This window comes from Falco punctatus (assembly GCF_963210335.1).
Source record: "Falco punctatus genome assembly, chromosome: 9".
In the NCBI taxonomy this organism is placed as follows: domain Eukaryota; kingdom Metazoa; phylum Chordata; class Aves; order Falconiformes; family Falconidae; genus Falco; species Falco punctatus.
The window spans coordinates 30,093,097-30,112,987 of NC_137589.1; the positions used below are offsets into that span (position 1 = coordinate 30,093,097).

Sequence of the window (19,891 nt, forward strand, 5' to 3'; positions counted from 1 at the left end):
CCCAACCTACGCATGCGCACAAGGGGCCGCGCTGCCGGGGTGGGATGGGCGCGGCCGCTCGGGCCTCTGTGATTGGCTGAGAGTGGCCACGTGTCGGAGCCTGGGGGCAGGTAGAAGCCACGTGGGCGGGAGGTGGTGCGCCAGGGGTTTGGGGGCTGCAGGTAGGGCCACGTGGGGGCGCGCGGGGCGGGGCGGGGGTGTGTAGGGCCGCGCCGCGCCGCGCCGCGCCGCGCCGCGCCGCGGGGCAGGGCAGTGCAGTGCCGTGCCGCGGGGCAGGGCAGGGGGCAGTGCCATGCTGCGAGGGCGCTGTCAATGCTGCGGGCCGCGGGCAGCGCAGGGCCCTATGCAAGGCAGGGCAGCATGCAGGGCAGGGCAGCAATGCCATGCCATGCCATGCACAGGGTGGCACACAGTGTAGCACCACGGGGAGCATGCAGTGCAGTGCCACAGCAGTGCAGGGCTGTGTACTGCTACGGGAAACATGTAGTGTGGTACCACGGGGGATGCAGTGTAGTGGCGTGAGGGAGAGCATGACTGTTGCGGGGGTGAGCCGGCCATGTTATGGAGGGCATGCAGCGCGGTGCTGCTCTGGTGCCACAGGAGGGTGCGGTGTGGGGCCACAGTTATCAGTTATAACTGCAGTTATGCAGTGCTGTCACAGGAGGGTGCAGGCGGTGTTCAGGGGCACATGCAGTGCAGGCATGGGAGGCTGCAGCGTGCTGCCGTGGGGGCATGTGGTGCCACTGGGGGGGGACACAGGACAGTGAGCGGGTGCAGTGCCATGCTGTGTGCGCACCAGTGGGGGGCGCAGTGTAACGCCCCAGCGGGGAGCACTCACAGGGCTGTGCTGTGCAGCCCAGTGGAGGGGGCAGGCTGGGTGTCACAGTGCTGTGCAGCATGGTCTCAGCCCGAGGAGGGGGTGCCAGGTGCTGGGGAGGGGCAGCACAAGTGGGGGGACCCTGTGCAAGCAGGGCAGTGTGTGCAGGCACAGCCTCGCTGCAGTGTTCAGCTGGCAGCAGGGGTGCAGGAAGCTCCCGGCCTCAAGGCTGCTGAAAGTCCAACTTTCCCGTTAAATATAAACCTCCCACGGCTCTCACCCAGTTAACTGCTCCTGTGGCTGTGGCAGGCCCACACTTAACGGGCAAGTGAGGCAGGATCTTCCTGAGCCGCCTTCTCCTCCTGCCCAGACCCACACCAAAATGGCCACCATTCCCCTTGGTTTCAACATCGACGCCCCACGCTGGGACCAGAGCACTTTTGTGGGGCGCCTGAAGCATTTCCTCAACATCACTGACCCGCGGACGGTGCTGGTGCCAGAGGAAGAGCTGGACCGGGCCAAGGCACTGGTGGAAGGCTGCAGGTGAGGGACAGGGATACAGCTGGGGCAGGTGCCATCCCTGTGGCTGTACCCAGCCACTCTGCAGGGCCACAGGAGGATGGAGGCAGTCATTCCCAAGCAGGCATGCTGGGACGTAACATCCGTCAGAGGTGGTTTTGGGGGAGTTTCCCAGGCTTCTCCTGGAAGCCTCAAGCTGGGACAAGTTTTCTTGTGGGAGATGTTTCACCTGCCTTTAATGTTTGGTGTCTGGGGCTCCGTGCCCCAGTGGTGCCAGGTGCCGGCGGGTCTGTGTGGCTGCCCTTGACGGGCTCTGGGCTTGCAGGGCTGGGCTGGTGCCTCCAGGAAGCAGCCAGGAGCAGCTGCTCTATGCCAAGAAGCTGTACGACTCAGCCTTCCACCCTGACAGCGGCGAGAAGATGAACCTCATTGGGAGGATGTCCTTCCAGGTGCCAGGGGGCATGGCCATCACTGGCTGCATGCTCCAGTTCTACCGGTGAGCTCTTGGGGACGCTGGGTTTGGGGTGCAGCCCTGATGGTCCTTAGCCCCTCGAAGAATCCCTAGTGGCCAGGGCATGGCCAGCCTGCCTCCTCTGGGGCTGGCTGCTGCCTGAGGTATGTCCATGGCTGCTGTGCCTGCCTGCATCCCATAGCCCATAGCCCTATGTCCCTGTGCCCTGTCCCCAGTGCTCAGCCTGTGGTGGAAGCATCACGGGTCCTCCTGGCCCCTGACATGGCTGGGCATGGTCTTGCTTTACCCTGAGCTCAGCTTAGCTCTTCGTGGAGCCCCTGTAATGATTAACACAGCCAAGTCCTGTGTGGCCAGCACTCTTGCTCCATGGACCATAACGGCCCCTGAAACCAAGGAGCAAATGTGCCCCCAGGCCAGCCTGCTGCAGCATCCCCAGCCCATGCCGACAGCTCCCTGCAGTTCCCTTCTGAAATGGCTGCTGGGGGGTGGTGTGCAATCCCGTCCCCAGCACAGAGGCTGTGTCAGATAGACACTGCCTTTCCCAGTGAATCCCCATCCCATCCCTGTTTGCTGTACTGGTTTGCCGGTTGTTGGTGAGGTCCTGTCTGAATTGGGGATCTCCCAGTGCTGATGGGTCACCCTCTTCTCAATCCATGTCCACCTTCCTGCATCCCAAAGCTTGCTCGGATTCACATGTCCCCATGTCCCCTCTCACCCCACCTCAGTGTCCCTGAAGAGTGCAGGCACCCTGGTCACCCCAGAGCTGCCTCTGTCCCCATGTGCTCTTTCCTTGTTGCTTCCTTTGACAAAGGCTGATCTCAGCCCAGCAAGATAGCTGTCGCCTTGCTGAGAGCTGGGTCTCCCACCACTGGCCCAGCACCCTGCAGGGCTGGGCCCCCTTGTGTGCCCCTCGAAGTCTGTGGCAGCCAGGATTCCTAGGGTCATTTCCCAGCTTTGCCACTGGCTTGTGGCTTTGCTGCAGTGTCTCGGTTTCCCTTGGGAGACACCATGACACGTGTATTGAGGGCATCTTGCCTGTCCCCCTGCCAAGCCCATCCTGGCCGTGGGCACAGGCCGGGCATCTGTGATGACCTTTGAGCGCTTTCCTGGTCCCTTCTTTCTGCAGGACGGTGCCTGCAGTGGTTTTCTGGCAGTGGGTGAATCAGTCCTTCAACGCCCTCGTCAACTACACCAACCGCAACGCTGCCTCCCCCATCACGCTGAGGTGAGCTGCTCCCACACAGGATGGGGACCCTCTGTGTTGGGTCCCTTAGATCACCCTTGCCCCGTCTTGGGCACTGAAGGAACAGGATCAAGTCAGAGTTGGTGTTTCTTTTCTCTCCATTCTTTGAAAATCACTGTCCAGGCAAATCGGGGTGGCTTACTTCACAGCCACTGGTACAGCACTGGCCACCGCGGTAGGGCTCAACCTCTACACCAAGGTACGCCAGGACAAGGCCAGGTGGGGCAGCTGGCCGCATCCTGCCCTCCCTCACTGACATCAGCCTGTCTCCTGCAGCGAGCCCCCCCCTTGCTGGCCCGCTGGGTCCCCTTTGCGGCTGTGGCTGCTGCCAACTGTGTCAATATCCCCATGATGCGGCAACAGTAAGTGCCACTCGTGGCTGGGGTGCTCGAGGGACCCAGCTCCCTCCAAAGGTGAGCTGGTGGCAGTCGGGCTCCTGGACTGCCTGGTTGCCCTGCTGTGGTTTCCCATCCCAGGGGTAGGGGGGAGGACAGGAGGGAGGTGGGCCGGGGTCTGCGTGTTCGTGGTGCCAGGTCTCGGGGAGGGTGCTGGGTGGGGTGGCTCAGCCTCTGCCCAGAGCAGGAGGGGGATTTTGGGCTGAGGACAGCTGTTCTGGGGTTTGGGTTGGAAGATCCCTCGAACTCAAAGGTCTTCTGTGTGTGCCCATGGGAGAGCCCCAGTCCACGATGTCCTGGCACTGGAGCCCTCTTGAGTCCTGCTGCTCGGGGTCTCCCACAGGTCACGGCACAGGGAGCTGTGGTGCTGTGTGGGGGGACTGTCCCCTGGCTCTGCTGCAGGTCCCAGGCAGGTGTCTGTCCCCCGAACAGCTGGACCCCGTTCGCAGCCATGCCCTGAAGATGGCAGCATCGGCTGGGCTAAGGACCCCCCCCGGAGCCCCGTGCCCTAGGGCCAGGGCGGGGGGCAGCTGCAGCTGCTGTGCCAGCACAGCACGGGGGGACCTCGTGTCCTCACACTTCCCTGACCATCCTGGCCCGCACTTACAGCTGCCTGTCCCCTCCAGGGAGATCATCAATGGAGTCATAGTGACAGATGGGGACAACAATGAGCTCGGCCACTCCAGGGTGAGTCTGGAGGTGGGGGGCCAGGTTGGAGCATGGCGTGGCAGAGGCTCACCTGTTGCTGTTGCTTGCAGAGGGCGGCAGTAAAGGGCATCGCACAGGTTGTGGTCTCTAGGATCACCATGGCAGCACCAGGCATGAGTGAGTACAGGGCAGGAGGGTTGGTGGCCAGACCAGGGGCTCCCCTGGGACCCACCGCCTCGCCGTCCCCTGTTTCTGTTTCCCCCAGGAAGAAGAGGGAGGGTGGCCCTGCATCCCAGGTGGCATTTGGTCACATGTCACTGATGGAGCTGGTCTCCCCATCCTGTGATTCCCATCAGAGTCCCCCCAAGCCCCCAGCCCTCCTCATCCCAACCCAGAGCCAGTGGGGAATGTGGTGTGCTCCCCTGGCAGCTGGGCTCCACAAGGACACTTCTCATGCTCTCTGGCCCTGGGCCCTCATCCTGCAGCCCAGCATCCCCGTGCCATCATGAGATCCTTGCCATGCCACAAGCTTGGCAGGAGGGATGGGAGCAGAAGGAGCATGGATCATACTGCCCCAGTGATGGGTGGATGGGGTCCCGTGCCAGGTCCCTGCCATAAGCAAATACCCAGCGGCCCCCAGCACAGCTAGCCATAGCCATGGCCTCCAGGAGGGAGGTCCTGCTGGGGCAGCTCTATAGGCTGGCTTGCAGGGCAGCTCTGACCTTTTCTCTCCTCCTAGTTATTTTGCCCATCATCATGGAGCGACTGGAGAAATTCCCATTCATGCAGGTGAGCCCATGTTTCTCCTGCCATGGTTTTCCTGTGGGTCCTGTAGTTCCGCCACTGCTGGGATGCTGGGGATGAAATGGGGGGTTGCAGAGCCTGCTTGCTTTTTTCCTGTTTGAGTCACTGGTATACCAGAGGTCTCTCAAGTGATACAGAGAGGCTGTAGGAGTGTGGCAGGGGTCAGGGGCACCCCAGAGATACTGGGCATTCAGCCCTGTTGAGGGGAGAAGCCTCTTCACCCTGTGAGCAGGGCTTGTGGCCAGGCTGGGGACTCAATCCTGGCTCTTCCCTTACAGCGGATCCGGGTTCTCCATGGGCCTCTGCAGGTGCTGCTCTGTGGGGGCTTGTAAGTATCTCACTGCTCGAGTGCCTGTGGGTACCTGGTACCTGGAGCGCTGCTCTGAGGGGTGCTTGAAAAAAAGGCCTCTTTCCTGGCAGGGGATTGCAAAGCTGCTTGCCTTTCAGCCTGGGCTTTCCCCGGTTATTGGGAGTCTTGCGGTGTGAGCAGCATATCTTGGGCTGAGGTCCCTGCGGCCAGGGGGCAAACAGGCTGTCATCCCCAACACTAATGTTTGTCTCTTCTCTGTCCTACAGCCTTCTGTTCATGGTACCAGCAGCCTGCGCCCTGTTCCCACAGAGATGGTACCTGTCCCACTACTTCCCTCTCCTGCACGGGACCTCGGGAGCCTTTTTCCTCCTAGCTCTTGTCTGCCTGTCCCAGCAGAAGCATAACGGGCGCCCACCCTTCAACCTGAGGCAGCGCCTGTCTGTACATGCCGGTGCCTCAGGCAGCAGGAGGGCATGTGCCTCCCCTGCTCTGTGCTGGGAGCAGTGGGACCCCCAGCCTCATGGACAGCTCTCTGCCCCCCAGCACTGGGAGTGGTGGATGCCAGAGATGGGTGGTGGGTCTTGACATGAGCCTGCAAGATTCATAGGACTGCAGGGGACCTTGAATGGCAATGGGGAGGGAGGGTGGCCTGACTGGTCGTCAGGGAGGAGGATCGTGGGTCTCATTGTCTATCCCTTTTCCCCACAGCTCCCTTGCATTGACTGACCTCGAGCTGGAACTGCGTGACAGTATCGTGGCCAAGCACGGGGACAAAGTGCCATATGTCTATTTTAACAAGGGACTGTGAATGGAAACTACCTCAGAAGCTGTTGCACCCCTCCAGCCTTCTGTCACCAGCAGCTCTACATCCCCTGAGCAGGGCTCAGAAGCATGGTCCAGCCAGATCTGCCCCCCAGCTCAGCTGCCTCCTTCCTCTGGAGAGGCAGGATCTGGCTCTCTGCCCAGCTTGCAGCACTTTGCCTTGTCCTGAGCCTCCAGCCACATGCTGCTGGCTGTGTCCCTGCCTCCCCGTGTCCCTCTTGCTCTGGGCAGTGGCTGCACTTCCCGTGCCTTTTGCCCAGCGCAGGAGGATCTGCCCAGCCTGTCTGAACTTCACATGGTCACTGGGCTTGAGCCTGCAAGGCACCAGGCTCTCTCCCTCATGGCTCAGATCACAGTCCTACCTCCGAAAGCAGGTGCTCTGCCATTGAACCAGGAACCAAACCATATTGCTGCCTTAAACCAGCACAGTGGCCTCTTACCATGAGCTGGATCATGCCTTGGCAGGCAGGAAGGGGCCTGTCCCCTCTGCGCAGGGATCACTCCAAAGTCCAGGGACCAATGTTTGGACCATGCCTTCCTTGCTTTCAGATTCAGATTTTATCCACTTTGCAATTGCCACAATCTAGGAGAGAAATAAGTAATTGTTTTTAAGCTTTAATTTTTTCAATCTAGCCATTCCTGAGCAAGAGAGTCAGCCGTCACCCTTGTCCCACATCTCACCATCCCCATGGTAGCACCAAGGACCTGCAGCTTTGGTGGACAGTTGATTCTGGCCCCCCTTGGACAGGGAGGAGGAGACACAGGACTCACAAAGCTGTTGAGGCATTAATTCAGGCTCTGAATAGCAGCAATATAAACAACAGAGATGAGGGTTGAAAAATAAAATGTGATTTTTAAAAAACAGCTGTGGGTTCTGCTTTTGGCTGGTCTCTGCGTGTCTGATTCCCTGGGCAGGGCTGGTGATGTGGATGTCATGCCTGCCTTGAAAGGGAAAGGTGTGGGCTCTGTGACTGACCAGGCACCAGGGTGGGGGTCAGCACCGGGGCCAGGAGAAGGAGAAAGAGCCATGAGGCTCAGCAAGGGCTGTCATTAGCCCTGAAACCCTTGGGCATCCCATGCAGTCTTCCCCAAGAGTGTTTTGGGGCTCGCTACAAACAGTCTTGAGGCAAGTGACAAAGGGAGGTGATAGTGTCATCATCATAGTGACTCTTATCCCATTGGGGGGACTAGGGGGATGATACTGGGTGACCCTTCCTACACCCATGGGTGCTGTTTGTCTTCTTGGCAAGGCAAGGTTTGCATGATGCTAACTTGGGTCTGCCATGAGGCCTTTCCCACCCCAAAGAAGAGCAGGTTGAGTTTGCTGCAGCCTATTTTTGGAGGAGGAAGAAGCCCCAGAATTCATCCCAAGTCCTGGGCTAAAGACCTTGCTGTCAGCCAGCTGCATCCAGGTTCTGTGCTTGCTGATGAACATCCCTTGGTGGGACAAGTGTTTTTCTAACCAGCATATGATGTGGCTGCTCAGAGAGCCCCATGGGCCAGCGGATGGTCAACACTCATCCCTCCAGCCAGGGATACATGTCAGATCCCTGAGGACAGCAGCATCCCCACATCAGCTGCATACCACTGTGGAGGCACAGGGTCTGCAGCCAAAGGGCTTTCTGGCATTAATCATTCTGCTCCTACAAAGAAAGCAGCCAAACCCAAAACGCACTTCTTGAAGGGCCAAGCTGTATCCACAGTGGATTTACTTCTGCCTAAGCTGCAACAGGCAGAGGATAATGTCTCCAACCACGTGTAGCTACAGCTAGAAAGCTGCACAAGAGCTCTGAAATAATTAATAGGTCAGCGGAAAGTAGAAAAACATGTTCAAACTTGTGTATCTGTTCCCTGGGCATTATTAGATCTCTTGTTAATGTGCAATTAAAATAATAGATAAGCACATGAAACAAAACAGATGTCACTCCCGTTGGGAGTAGAAAGAAGCCACAAAAAGACATCTCTTCTCTCGGCTTTTCTTAAGCTCCTTAACTCAAGCTGCTTTTGCCCTACACCCAAAACTGCTTTGAGCACTTTCAGAAAGGCACCTGTAGCAGCCTGGGCTGTGCTTGGGTCCAACATGCCTCTGGCATGTTTGGGTGCAGAGCAATGCTTGTAAAACAACGTGCTGTAGGACCCTAAAACTGCCTTTCCCCTGCGCATCACAGCCACACTCTTGCTCTTGACCCTTCCTGCATTCGCAGTGCGTGGGGGTCCCAGCAGGGCAGGGGGCTCTGTGGCCAGCAATACCAGGGCAGCAGCCACCCGAAGCAAAAGCTGGGACCACGGTGGGAAAGCGTCAGTAATTTTTTCAGTAATTCACTCCTTTTTTCCTGTCCCCAGCCATACCAGAGAAGTGATGGAGCAGGGGGACGCTCTAAAGAGCTATTGCCATCTCACAGCAGTTCTCCCCTTGCCCTGGGAAGCAGCACGTGGTGCAGTTTATTGCTGTTGGCCAGGGGAAGAGAGTTGCTCTGGACTTGGAGGATTGGCAAGCCATCATCAAGCCAGACTTACCCCCTTGAGCTTATAGCGGTGGATTCCCTCTTCAGATCGACTTGGATTTGTGCCAGCTGACAGTTTAACTCAGCGGGGTTTCTGGGTTTCTAGGTTGTAGCTAGAATATCCCCTGGAGGATTCAAGTCATCTCAACAGCTCACATTGCTCTGGTGCTGGGAGATGACTGCTGCAGCCAGCACCTGCCTGCACTTCCCAAAACCACAGTAACTCCCCAGCCTGCCTTGGTCTTGCTGGGGAGCAGAAGGGTCACAGCCAGGCTGCGGCCAGCAAGTCCCTATGCTGCCAAGGGTGACTCCAGCCAGCCCTGCTGCTCCATTTCCCATTGCTGCAACAGGAAGGAAACTTAATTGCCAGGAGTCAGAGCTGGACTCATCCCTGTTTGGGAAGAGCTGCAAGTGTTAATTACTCTCCAGCAATGAGTCACACCTGATCTGGGCTTGTCCTGTGCTCTGGTGTGCTCGCCTCCTTCTCCCTGCTGTGCCTATAATTTCAAGGCTAGCTGCAAACAGGAATAAAGCCCCTTTAGTAACCGTGTGTGGCCAAAATGTCAGCCCTCCAGCATGTTTACAACCTCCCTTCAAATGATAACCAGCCCAAAGTCGTCATGTTGGGCTGCAGCAGAGCCCGGGGAGAGGCTGGGGAGGCATGGGAGCCTGGGGGTCTCCTCTGACCATCAGCAGCCCCAGCAGGCAGGCTTGGCTCGCTGCTCCTCACCCAGAGCCTGGTGGACACTGGTGGGCTGCCTGCCTACAGAGAGGGGAGCAAGCAGGGTGCACATGCAATGGGTTAACTAACACCTGCATGTGGCGGGTGGAGGAGCTAATCCAGCAGGGTTAGGTGTGCCCCAAGTACTGCCCTGATGGAAAAATGCCAGGGCAGGAGATAAGCTGCTAAGTTGGTTATTTTTTTTCTGGCTTTTCTTAACATGTTATCTGAGCATCTGATAGACCACGCCATGGCAATCCAGCATGGAGGCTGCCTGGCGTGCTGGGAGCGGCTGTGCAGAAATGCCAGAAACAGGGGGCATCTCCTCTGAGCTGTGAATTAACCCCAGGTGCTGGTGCCCCCACTTCTCCTGGGGGTGCAAGCCCAGGCAGGGGACCGCTGCGTGGGGACACCTGGGACCCAGCTGCAGTGGGAGATCCTCTCTGTGCTGCTTCCACCTCCAACCGCCAACGCATGGCTGCCCGCTGGGCGCCTCTAGCCCAGCCCTGTGCCGCTGCTGCCATTTCACCACCCTCTCCATGCCCAGCTCTCCGGTGTGCCCCAGGGCTGGGTATGTGGGTACATTGGGGAGGGCGCTGAGTGGGGACCATGGTGACCAGATGTGACCAGGCGAATGGTGGGTGAGAGCCTGGCTGCCATTGGGGTGTCAGGGAGGCCGTAGCAGGTCAGAGGGTATTTGTGAACCCTGGTTTTGCAGTGCACGGCTCTGTAACAGGGGGTGCATTGCACTGGGGGTGCAGCCCCTCACACCCCTCTCTGGCCAGTTCCGCCACTCACAATGTGGCGGCCCGTGTCCCACCCCAGGCTCCCTGCCCGGTGCGCCACACTCAAGATGGCAGCTCCCTGCTCGCAGACCCCGCCCCTCCCGGTTCTGCCCTAAGCGACAGCACGCTAAGCCAATGACAAACCAAGCGGTGCGCCGCCTGCCCAATAGGCGGCCGGCTGGGGCGGGTCGGGGCGCGGGGTGCCCCCTCGGCTCCCGTCCCGGGCCGCAGTCGGGCTGGGGAGGCGGGGAGCGGGGGGTGGGGGGGGATGGCGAGGAGGCTCCGCGCCGCTATGGCCTTGCTGCTGTTCCAGGCCCTGCCCGAGGGGCTGCCCGCCAGCGTGGAGCCTGCCCAGGTAGGGGCTGCCCTGGGGGGCCCGCCTGGGGGGGGTCTGGGGTCGCGCCGTGCTGGGGGGCCGTGTCCCTGTGGTGGGGGCCGGCTGTGGGGGGCGCGCAGGCCTGGGGGGGGCAGCGGTGTGAGCGGGGGGGCTGCGCCCTCCGGGCTGAGGGAGGTGGTCTTTGGGGTAGGGGGTCAGGCTGGGCTGGTAGGGGTGGGAGCGTGCGTGGGGTGTCTGGGGCTCTTGGGGCTGAGGGAGGAGGCTTTTAGGGGCCCGCTTAAGGGTTGGGGACCCCCCCTTGACTTAAGCAAAGCTGGAGAAGATGCAGAGACCCTCAGTCTGGGGGTGCTTGTGTGTCGTGGGGATGGAGAGGTGTAGGGGTTGGGTGGCAGTGCCTCTTGGAGGTGCTTTGTATGGCAGGGTGGCTGCAGGACATGGAGGAATGGTGTTTAATGGTGGTGGAGTGGAGGTTATGGAGAAGGTGGTTATGGTGAGAGCAGAAGGCTGGAGCTGGCAGGTGCGCAGGGGCCTGCGGGTGGAGGTGCGTGTGTCTTTCGGTGGTGGCAACAGGGGAGAATGTGGCCTGTGAGGGGACGGGGCTGGAGGAGGTTTGGGATGAGCTGAGGGGTGGCTGTGGGGTAGGTAGCCAAAGGACCTGGGTCAGCAGTAAATGAGACTTGTGTGGTGCTGCACAAGCCAGGTGAGCCAGTCTTCCCCTGCAGGAGCTGTGGTGGGGAGGTTCGACGCAAGCCTCTGCATAGATGGAAGGAAGAGGGGGTGTGTTTCAGCTGGGATGAGGAGGCCCAGGCCTTGTCTTTGTAGGCTGTGACCACTTGCTTACTACTTTCTTTGTGCCTGGAAAGGGTTTTAGTGAAGTTGATTCTTTCTTCTTCATCTCTTTATTCTTTCCTGCCTATGCTGCAATGTGTACCGTTCAGCTCTCCAGTGATGTTCTTGGCTCCCCCAGTGTAGATGCCTGTAAACCTCTCCCACCCTGATATGTGGGAGCATGTTGATCTCTGAGCACCACTCAGAGAGGACTATACTAGGCCAAGCAACCTATGCACGACCTGGATCTTACTGTCGCAGAGTCAAGATGTCTTTTTTTCATCCTCTGCAGGACACAGATGGAATATGGTGACTTCTGATTTGATGTGGTGTATTACTTTTAAGTTACAGATTGTAGCTTGCATTTGTTGAAGGTCTGAGCCAGTGAGATGCTGATCTGTGAGTGTAGGTCACAGACTGTGGGTTGCATGGTGCTTGATGTCATGGTGGTGCAGATGGGGAGTGTCCCTTCTGGAAGGGGTTCATTGAAATACTTCGCAATGCTTCTGCAGGAGGAGGAGGTGAGGAGTTTGTCTATGGCTACAGATGTTACCCTCCTTTTAAATTTCCGTCTTCTTTTCAGGGTGCTGAGCACGCCAGATCTACTTTAATAGCTGTGTAATTCCCTGTTGGTAGTGCCATCCCAAATCTCCTTCAGCTGCACCAAGGCTATGGTTTGGCCATTATTGCCCTGGGGAGCCAAGTGCAGGATTGCATTGAACAGTACTTTTTCCATGTTGTCTTAAATGCCTTTAATAGATAGAAGTGCTAGTTGTTGCTCTGTTTCGTCTGTGAGCTGCCATACATGAACTAAGCGTATATGAGCACATCTCAGGTTTGTTTTGGTCTCCGGTTGTTGCAGTATTCCAGCTGTGAGCAGTGGTCAGCTAGTAGGATTATCTGTACAGTAGCTGTGAAAGTCTTCAACCGTATACATGCTAATAAAAATACCATACCTGCTTTGAAGACTGTGGAAGATGCTCCCTGCATCATACAGCTTATACATTTGTCAAAGAGCTGGTAGAAGAAAGGAATAGGAAGTAGAAAAGGAGGAAAGGAAAAAGGAGGAGTGTGGAAGCAACCATACAGGTAGGTTGCCTGTGGAATAGTTGCATACATGACTTGTGGATATCCTCTCCAGTCAGTGCACCAGAAATAATCCTAAAATAGTAAGTCTTGAGTGGTATAATACATGAGAGTGGGAGAGAAGAGCTTTGGCGGCCTATATTTTCTTTAGAGCACTTAGATACAGATGCATCTTTTACTCATTTTCTTTTCATAGTTTGTCTATATAAAACCCTTGCAGGTTTTTTTTAGATCTTAAATGTAGACTCTGTCTGTCAAAAGGCTGGTATTATCTCACTGCATACTAGAGATTGACAGCTACCCACTCAAAAATGACAGTGGTTATGTAGGATCTTGAACACCAGTATGTGACAAAACTTTGCCTGCTTTGGCGTGTGTGCACCTTGGAGCCTGTTTTCCTGGGAGCTTGTAGAGAGGAGCTGGAATAGGAAGATCTCCATACCAAGGGTTCCGGTGTTTCTAGCTGAAACTCTTGACAGCATTTGCCTCTTGTTCTCTCAGATTGTTGCTGCCCTTGCTGCCTCTTGTGACCGCTGCCTACTTCCATCTATCTTGCAGACATTTGCCATGCCCTGCTTGCTTCTGCTGTCTGGGGGAGCTTGTTTTTCAGGGTCCATGCCTCCTTGCCTGTAAAAACAGTCCAACAGACCTGGTGGTCTAAAGCTGGGAGGTGCTGCAGGAAATGTGTCCTCTAAATAATTCAGGAGGTGGAGCTGTACTGCCTAGCCGCACTGAACAAACATTCCCGAGAACATGCTGTACTCCACAGGAGGGTCTGATTTTTCAGGTTAAAATAAGTCCGGGCTGCCTAAGATCTTCAAAGACCTTTCTTTTAACTAAGGCTTGTTTAGGGTGGCGGGTGGAGGAGAGTGAAGATAATTAGCACATTACCGTCCTGAATCCAAGTTATTTAACCGTCTCCATGACTATTCATTGCCGTTTCACTTGTAATCAGAGCGCAAAACTCTTGTTAACTGGAGTTGAAGCATTTGTCAGTAGATTATGGGCAGAAATAATTGCAATTGTGTAATAAAGTTAGGATAAATGTCACAGGAAGAAGAAATCTAGCCATGTTCAGTTGCGACCATAGATGTATAGCCTTAACTGCACAGCTTAGCTGGGCACTCCCCTCTTGGTTTGAGGGAGAAGGAAGTGGGGAAATAAGAAATTAATATATTTTGAAATGAATGTGATCGAATTTGTAATGAAGAAGTTTGAACAGAATAAGTTTTCTATTGTAGTTTGTCTCTACAGGGCAGAGTAAAGGTTGACTGCCTTAACTATCTGTCTGCTTCCCACGCCTACAACTTAATTATCACATAGTTTTCTCAACTGTTGTTTTCTTTAAAAACAAGAGATTTAAGTGAATGTTAACTATGTGACAAGTCTGTGGAATCTGTCTTTCTCTAATAATGTGGTTTTGAGCCAAAATCTGACAGAAGCAGGCTCTTCTTAAAGACCGATTTCATCCCAAATTAAAGAGTTTTCTTGAAGTACTGTGACTTGAGGGATGATTCATCGTATGTGACAAAGAGGATGGATCCTTGCTTTAAGGAAGAACTCAGCGTGACTGTCGCTGTGGCTAACACCCCCATAACGCAGAATTTCTGTCCAAGGCTGTGCTCTTGCTGTGACCACAGCTCTGATTGCACCAATATGGAGTTACTACACTTCATCTAAGAGTTTGGCTGCACTTGGGCCCTTTCAGAGCATCACTTCATCAGGTAGTTTGTGAGCTGAACAGCAAAGTTTCAATTATCCCCACGTAAGAGAGGCTCGTCTCCACATCTGTAAATTTAAGACAACTTTTTTGATTAAGGTAAAGGTAATTAGTTGGAACTGCACTTCTGTGTCTTCCAAAATGCATCAGGGTCTTCAGAAGGAGAGCTGCTTGTATAACCATAGGATATATTTTGTCTTCCATGACATCTTTGTCTGTGACTCTTGGTTTTTGGCTTGCTAATTTCCACAGTTTTGGCAGGAGGCAGCAGAGATCAAAGTACGTCCTGTACTTGCTCAGAACAGGAACCTCTAAATAACTGCGGATTGGATTAAGTACTGCTCGTACCGTGATGATTAAACCACTGTGAACTCTGGCGCCTCATCTGTATGGCACACTTTCCAGCTGATTGAAATTTTGTTTGTGAGTTACCCTCACAATTACACAAAATGCTGTAAGAATTTCTCCTTGCATCTCTGCAGCAAATGGAAAGCCTGGTCTGAAAGTGTCTGATAGATCCTGGGGAGAGTATGGCAGTTTTCTTCAGGATAGTCGAAGCAACTCCGACTGGGGCCTGTCATTGCCTTTCTGAGAATTTCCCTGGCACCCTCCACATATTAACAAATATATAACACTACCTTAAGAATAAAATTGGGTAGCTCTTGTGGAGTAGTGCTATGCTGCAAGGGGAACTTGGAAAGGTTCATCTGCCAGAGTTGTTTCGATATGGTTGGGGATTTTTCCATCCTCTCAGCCTCAAGAGCCAGGCAGGGTCAGACCAGGTCAGCCTCATCTGGCTAGCAGCAGCATCCAGTACTGACAGCACCAGCAGTGGCTCCGCTGGGTGCAGTGCTTCTGGGTGACTGCTGCTGAGCAGCAGGGATCCTGCCCAAAGTGGTGATACCACTACTGGCCCTTCCAGTGAGGCAGAGGGATGAATGTGCTCAATGTCTGGCCACATTTCAACAGCAGTTACTCAACCCTGGCTAAAACACCCATCGACCCTTCACTTTGATTCCTAGAAGTGCTGCTCACCATAGCATCTACAGCGGTTGCTTTTCTGCTGACAAAAATGCAAACTGTGCTTTTATATGGCTCTGTCAGCCTGTATTAACCCGATGTTATGCTGAAGTTCATCTTTGTCTTTCTGTGGTATTAGAAAGGCATTAATGTAGGGAGCAGTTTATGTTTCTTTGTAATCTGAAAACACAGGGACATCCTCCAAGGTAATGGGCAGTATATTTAGTAAATGCAAACAACCCGCCTTTTTCTTTTTGCCCTTTTTTCCCTTTAAGTCATACTGGGAGGACTCGCGGGATTGAACAGACATTAGCTTGTGGTGGCACAAAGGCTAGTGATCTTATGGTCTGCTTCTCCATCCAGTGTTGTCTGTGCTGTGCCCTTTGGTCGTGGCTCTGCATATGTAATCGTCTCCTTGTCTGGCATGTCATGCAGTTTTAGTAACTGAGCTACATGTGGCCTTTTGTTCTGTCTCCTGACAACATGCATGCTTGGTACTGGGTTTGGGGATGTTCCTCAAATCTAAGCTGCCCTGTTTTACAGGGTACAGGGTAGGTAAGAGTTTGCCCTTTCCGGTTAGCTGCATAGGAATCTGCTCAGCTTATTAATGCATTTAACTAGTGACTCTATGGCTGTACACACTCCTGTCTTGCATTTGTTTCAGGGGGTTCATGAATCCAAGATGACTGGGCAAGCTGTTCCTGCCAGGGTTGGGCTGTTGTTTTTGCAATATGGGGGAAAGGACTCGACATGTCAGAGGCATCTCAAAAGCAGTCTCTGAGGCAGGGCCGGTGACAATCTCAGAAGGGCCATGAGTCATGGCAGGGCAGAGATACTCACTGTACATTGCAGGACAACCTGATTGGGCCAGGTTTTGGTCTGTGCTTCCAAGTCGGAAGAAAGCAAGCACGGAGTGTGGGATGGGACTCCTGGATGACTTCATAGAGAGATGCTGATGGGGAAATCTCATTCCTCCTTCCCCCTGCTGTCTTGTGTGATTAGAAAACCCACAGTTAAGAAGGCAGGCTTTGAGATGCCAACACCTGGGTGCTGTGGCAGCAGAGCTGTGACAGGCAAGATTGCCTGCGTGGCTGAGCCTGCGAACAGTGCACATAACAAACACGCCTGAAGTAATAGCTGGCTGGAGAGAACAGTCTTGCCAAGCAGGATTTACATGCCCATACCTTACCTGTGTCAAGAAGTGTGTTGGTGTGGCAGTCACAAATGATGTTTCTTCCTGATTTCTCAGGTAGTGTTTGACTGCAAAGGAAGGCTCAAGGTGCTGCAGAGACCTGCTGTTTATCTGCTTGGACAAGGAAGAACTTGATTTTTCTTAATGATGTGATTATCAGTGGGATCACTGCCCCCAGTATTATTTTTAGGTAACTGCTGTAGTCTCTGCAATGCCTTGTGAAACTGTAAGGGAGCACTTTGCATGAGAGTCCTTGCTGGGTGCGAAGTGAGGTTGTTATCCAAATCTGGGTTCTTCACCCAGCGTGTAAGAGCCTATCCACACTGAGAGCTGGATATTTGTTTATTGGTATTTGTTTTCTGCACAGACATGGGGGCTAGGTAGTAAATTCACAAAGCTAGCGCACCTCTTGACAATAGCTGAGATTTTATACACTTTGAACAATTGTTTGCAATTACTTCAGTCACAATTCTTATTGGTTCTTACAAGCCTCTTCATCATTTAAAGGTACTAGACTATGGGGAGGGGGCTTTCTTTGCTCGAGGGTGGATCTTTTAGTATGCTAATTAGGAGAGTTCACACATAGTTCAAGTAATTTTCTGTTTGGTCTCATTAACCTTTTGGTTCTCCTTGAGATTACCATGTTACTTCTTACCTTGAGTATTTATGGTGTCTGTTCCTTCTCCCAAGGCCATGTCTTGTTAACTATTTGTAAGGGTTGATTAACATCCTGTGTCTTTCCAATTATTTCTTGTTTTCTTTAAATCAAGTAATTCTCGCATCAAATCCCCCTCTGAGACTGTATAAGGGAAGAATTTTTTTTTTCCCTCATATTAGTCTCATCGTTACATTAGTTGGCTCACCCAAGATGGAACAACATCTCCATGTACGCTGAATTAATACATATATACTCACAAATATTAGAACTCCTGCAATCACAATGCATATCACCTTCTTTATCTGTGAACTTAAAATCTGGTACCCAAGAGGTCAGCCATTTCCACATTTCAGCAAAGCCAATAGAACTGTCATCATTTTGTATCTCATGTAAAAATTTAGGCTGTTTCCAAATGTCATTAAGATCTGTAGATATTCTGCTGCTTTGGTCAATGTAAATACAGGAACTAGAAAATAAGACTGTACACGCACACACACCCCCTTAGATGCTAACAGCATGTCTAAAGCTATTCTGTTTTGAATAGTAATGTCTGCTAATTGTTATACTTTCTGATCTCATTTCTTATTTTCTCTACTATTGCTGATATATTTATTATAGCTTTTTCAAGCTTACTTACTCTTAACCACAGTATAAACCATCTAGCAATTGAATGAAAGGCTGTCGGCCTTTCAATCAAAGGATTACTTCCCATGTGTCTTTTCATATAGGATCACAATGACGCTATAATCCTGGTGTCAATTCTTCAACTATAGTTACATTCAGTAATATTGTCCCTAGGTGGATTTGTTACCTGGTGCGCAGCGCCAGATCACCACGTGGAGGTATTTCTATTCCTTCATTCTAGTTTGTGCGAAGTAGGGAGCTAGGTGGTCACTCACAAATGCCTTGCTTGCTGATTGTCAAAACTTTTACACATTTCAGCAAGCAGAGACATAAACTTTCATGATGTACGAGTAACAATTCTTTCATTACTTAATACTCAGCTTCCTATTCCTCAAACAGTTCTCTTGCTTCTTATGCTAATTAGTCTGCATGCTCAGTCTCAACTTCTTTTTAGGTCTGGGGGTGAGTGGGCGTGAGTTGGTGGTCAATGGGCAGATGGTAGTGATCTCCCTGCCAGAATTACCTTTCCCCTAGTTAGTGCTTCTGGTGGTAAACTTCCAGTCAGTTCATTCATCTGGTGGTACTTTCCTCCTTTAAACAAAGAACTTGCTGGTGCTTAACCAAGTGCTTAGTAGGGCATTCAAAAATGCTTGTAACTTGATTTAACCATTAACAATTAATTTGTTCTAATTGTCTTAAAGTAAAACTACTAACAATACATTAAATTTTGTTAATAATTCCCTTAATCATTTCATGTCAATATGGCTCCTAAAGTACAAGTTCCTGACCAATTTATAGGTAAAGACTTTCTTGCTTTCATCACCCAGATCCAATACCAAGCTTTTCCTTCTGGGACTGGCTAACATGAGACTCGGGTTTTAAGAATTGGTGTCAAAACATCAATTGTTTTATTACATTTTTTATATTTCCCACTGGAAGGTGGATAACCTGTTTTGCAGTCTTAATTTACCTGTTCCTTTTTGGGGACTGCGTCTGTGGATAGAAGTGCAATAATTTTGTGGGAGATCAAGGGCAGTTACTTTCTGTTCTTCTATTCTTTCATTTATATTAAAGGATATATTTGTCCATAATTCTCCCCATGAAGTGTGTATAGACCCAGCACAACTGGTTCTGTTCACTATTCATGTATTTTGTGTCCTCCCAAGGAACCTTTCATGGCTGCCTCTCAGGGTTCGTGCATTGTCCTATCACTATAACTGAGCAAAGCTTTGATAGCAATTTATAGTACCATTTCTTGTTTACAAGGAAATTAGTATTTCTCTGTATGCACTCTTATCACTACTACAGCTCTTATAACGAGCATGCAACAATACAAAATTAATCCTCAAGTACAATCTAGTTCAATATATGGTTTTCCAGAATCCCATATACAGGTCATTAAACTTCAGAAATTTTTAGTTTACAGTCTCCGGTTTGTTCAGTGGTCCACTGTTTTGTCATAGGTGCCTTCTTCACTCGGGTATAATGTACCCAGGAGTCGATTCCTTCAAATTTCACTCCTGTGTAAGCAATCAGTAAAACAGTATATGATCCTTTCTACTTTTCTTTTAGTGGTTCATCTTTCCAATTTCTGCAGTAAACCAGATCTCCTGGTTGAAAGTAATGCACTGGCAAGTTCAAAGGTAAAGGACCTCTAGTTTACTTATCTTAACAACCTGTCTCACTGGATTGTATGGCAAGGGAAGGCTTCTGGCCACCCTGAAAAGGTGCCTACTGAAACAAGCAGATGCTTACACTGATTGCACCTCAGTAACTCAGGAGAATCTATTTGCCAGTGTTTACCAGCAGTAATTCCTCTCTTTCCAAACTGCTCTATGAACCTGAATAACTCCAAACACATACTTAGAATCTGTATACACATTAATCCTTTTTCCTTTTCCAATTTCTAATGCTCGGGTTAAAGCAATCATCTCTGCCTTTTCGGCTGATGGTATTAGGAGGTAATGGGTTAGCCTCAATATTTTCAATTTGAGTCACCACCGCATATCCTGCTTGTCTTACTCCATTATATACAAAGCTGCTCCCATGTGTGAATAACTCCATGTCCAGGCTCTTTAGCGGTCCATCTTTCAAGTCTGGTCTACAAGCAAAAATTTGCTCGATAATACTTGAACAATTATGTTGTAGAGGTTCTTGTTCTGGCAGGGGCAGTAGGATGGCAGGGTTCAGGGAGCTTACTGTTTTAAGATTGGTGTTGTCTTGTTCCAGCAACACTGCTTGGTATCTCATTAGTCAACTAGGAGAGATCCAATGATGTCCTTCCAGTTCTAGAATGGCTGTTACTGCATGAGGCACTAGGACAGTTATTGGTTGTCCTAAAGTTAATTTTCAGGCTTCTTCAATTAACAATGCTGTGGCAGCTACA

At 52.0% G+C, this 19,891-nt stretch overlaps 2 protein-coding genes across 9 annotated transcripts in view; both read left to right on the forward strand.

The window, feature by feature from the left end:
- The first annotated feature begins 22 nt into the window (after positions 1-22).
- Positions 23-6,894, forward strand: SFXN2 (sideroflexin 2). 6 transcript variants are annotated; one of them, XM_080403482.1, is made up of 12 exons: positions 23-110; positions 1,188-1,360; positions 1,662-1,832; positions 2,935-3,033; positions 3,175-3,250; positions 3,328-3,413; positions 4,073-4,133; positions 4,205-4,271; positions 4,834-4,883; positions 5,177-5,226; positions 5,475-5,522; positions 5,917-6,894. In XM_080403482.1, the coding sequence occupies exons 2-12, from the start codon at positions 1,200-1,202 to the stop codon at positions 6,014-6,016; spliced, it is 969 nt and encodes a 322-aa protein (XP_080259608.1). In that variant the 5' UTR covers positions 23-110; positions 1,188-1,199; the 3' UTR covers positions 6,017-6,894. The 6 variants fall into 6 exon arrangements, with proteins under 6 accessions (XP_080259608.1, XP_080259607.1, XP_080259605.1 ...); XM_080403481.1 differs by having other exon boundaries at positions 61-161; XM_080403479.1 differs by lacking the exon at positions 23-110 and adding an exon at positions 293-545 and having other exon boundaries at positions 1,746-1,832.
- A 2,710-nt stretch (positions 6,895-9,604) lies between these two features.
- The window catches only part of WBP1L (WW domain binding protein 1 like), a 66,197-nt gene continuing 55,910 nt past the window's right edge, over positions 9,605-19,891 (forward strand). Inside the window, exon 1 of one of the 3 annotated variants that reach the window (XM_080403504.1) lies at positions 9,605-10,395. In XM_080403504.1, the coding sequence (XP_080259630.1) occupies positions 10,176-10,395 (220 nt within the window). In that variant the 5' untranslated portion in view covers positions 9,605-10,175. The remainder of the gene's footprint in view (positions 10,396-19,891) is intronic. The other 2 variants (XM_080403505.1, XM_080403506.1) reach the window with 2 other exon arrangements.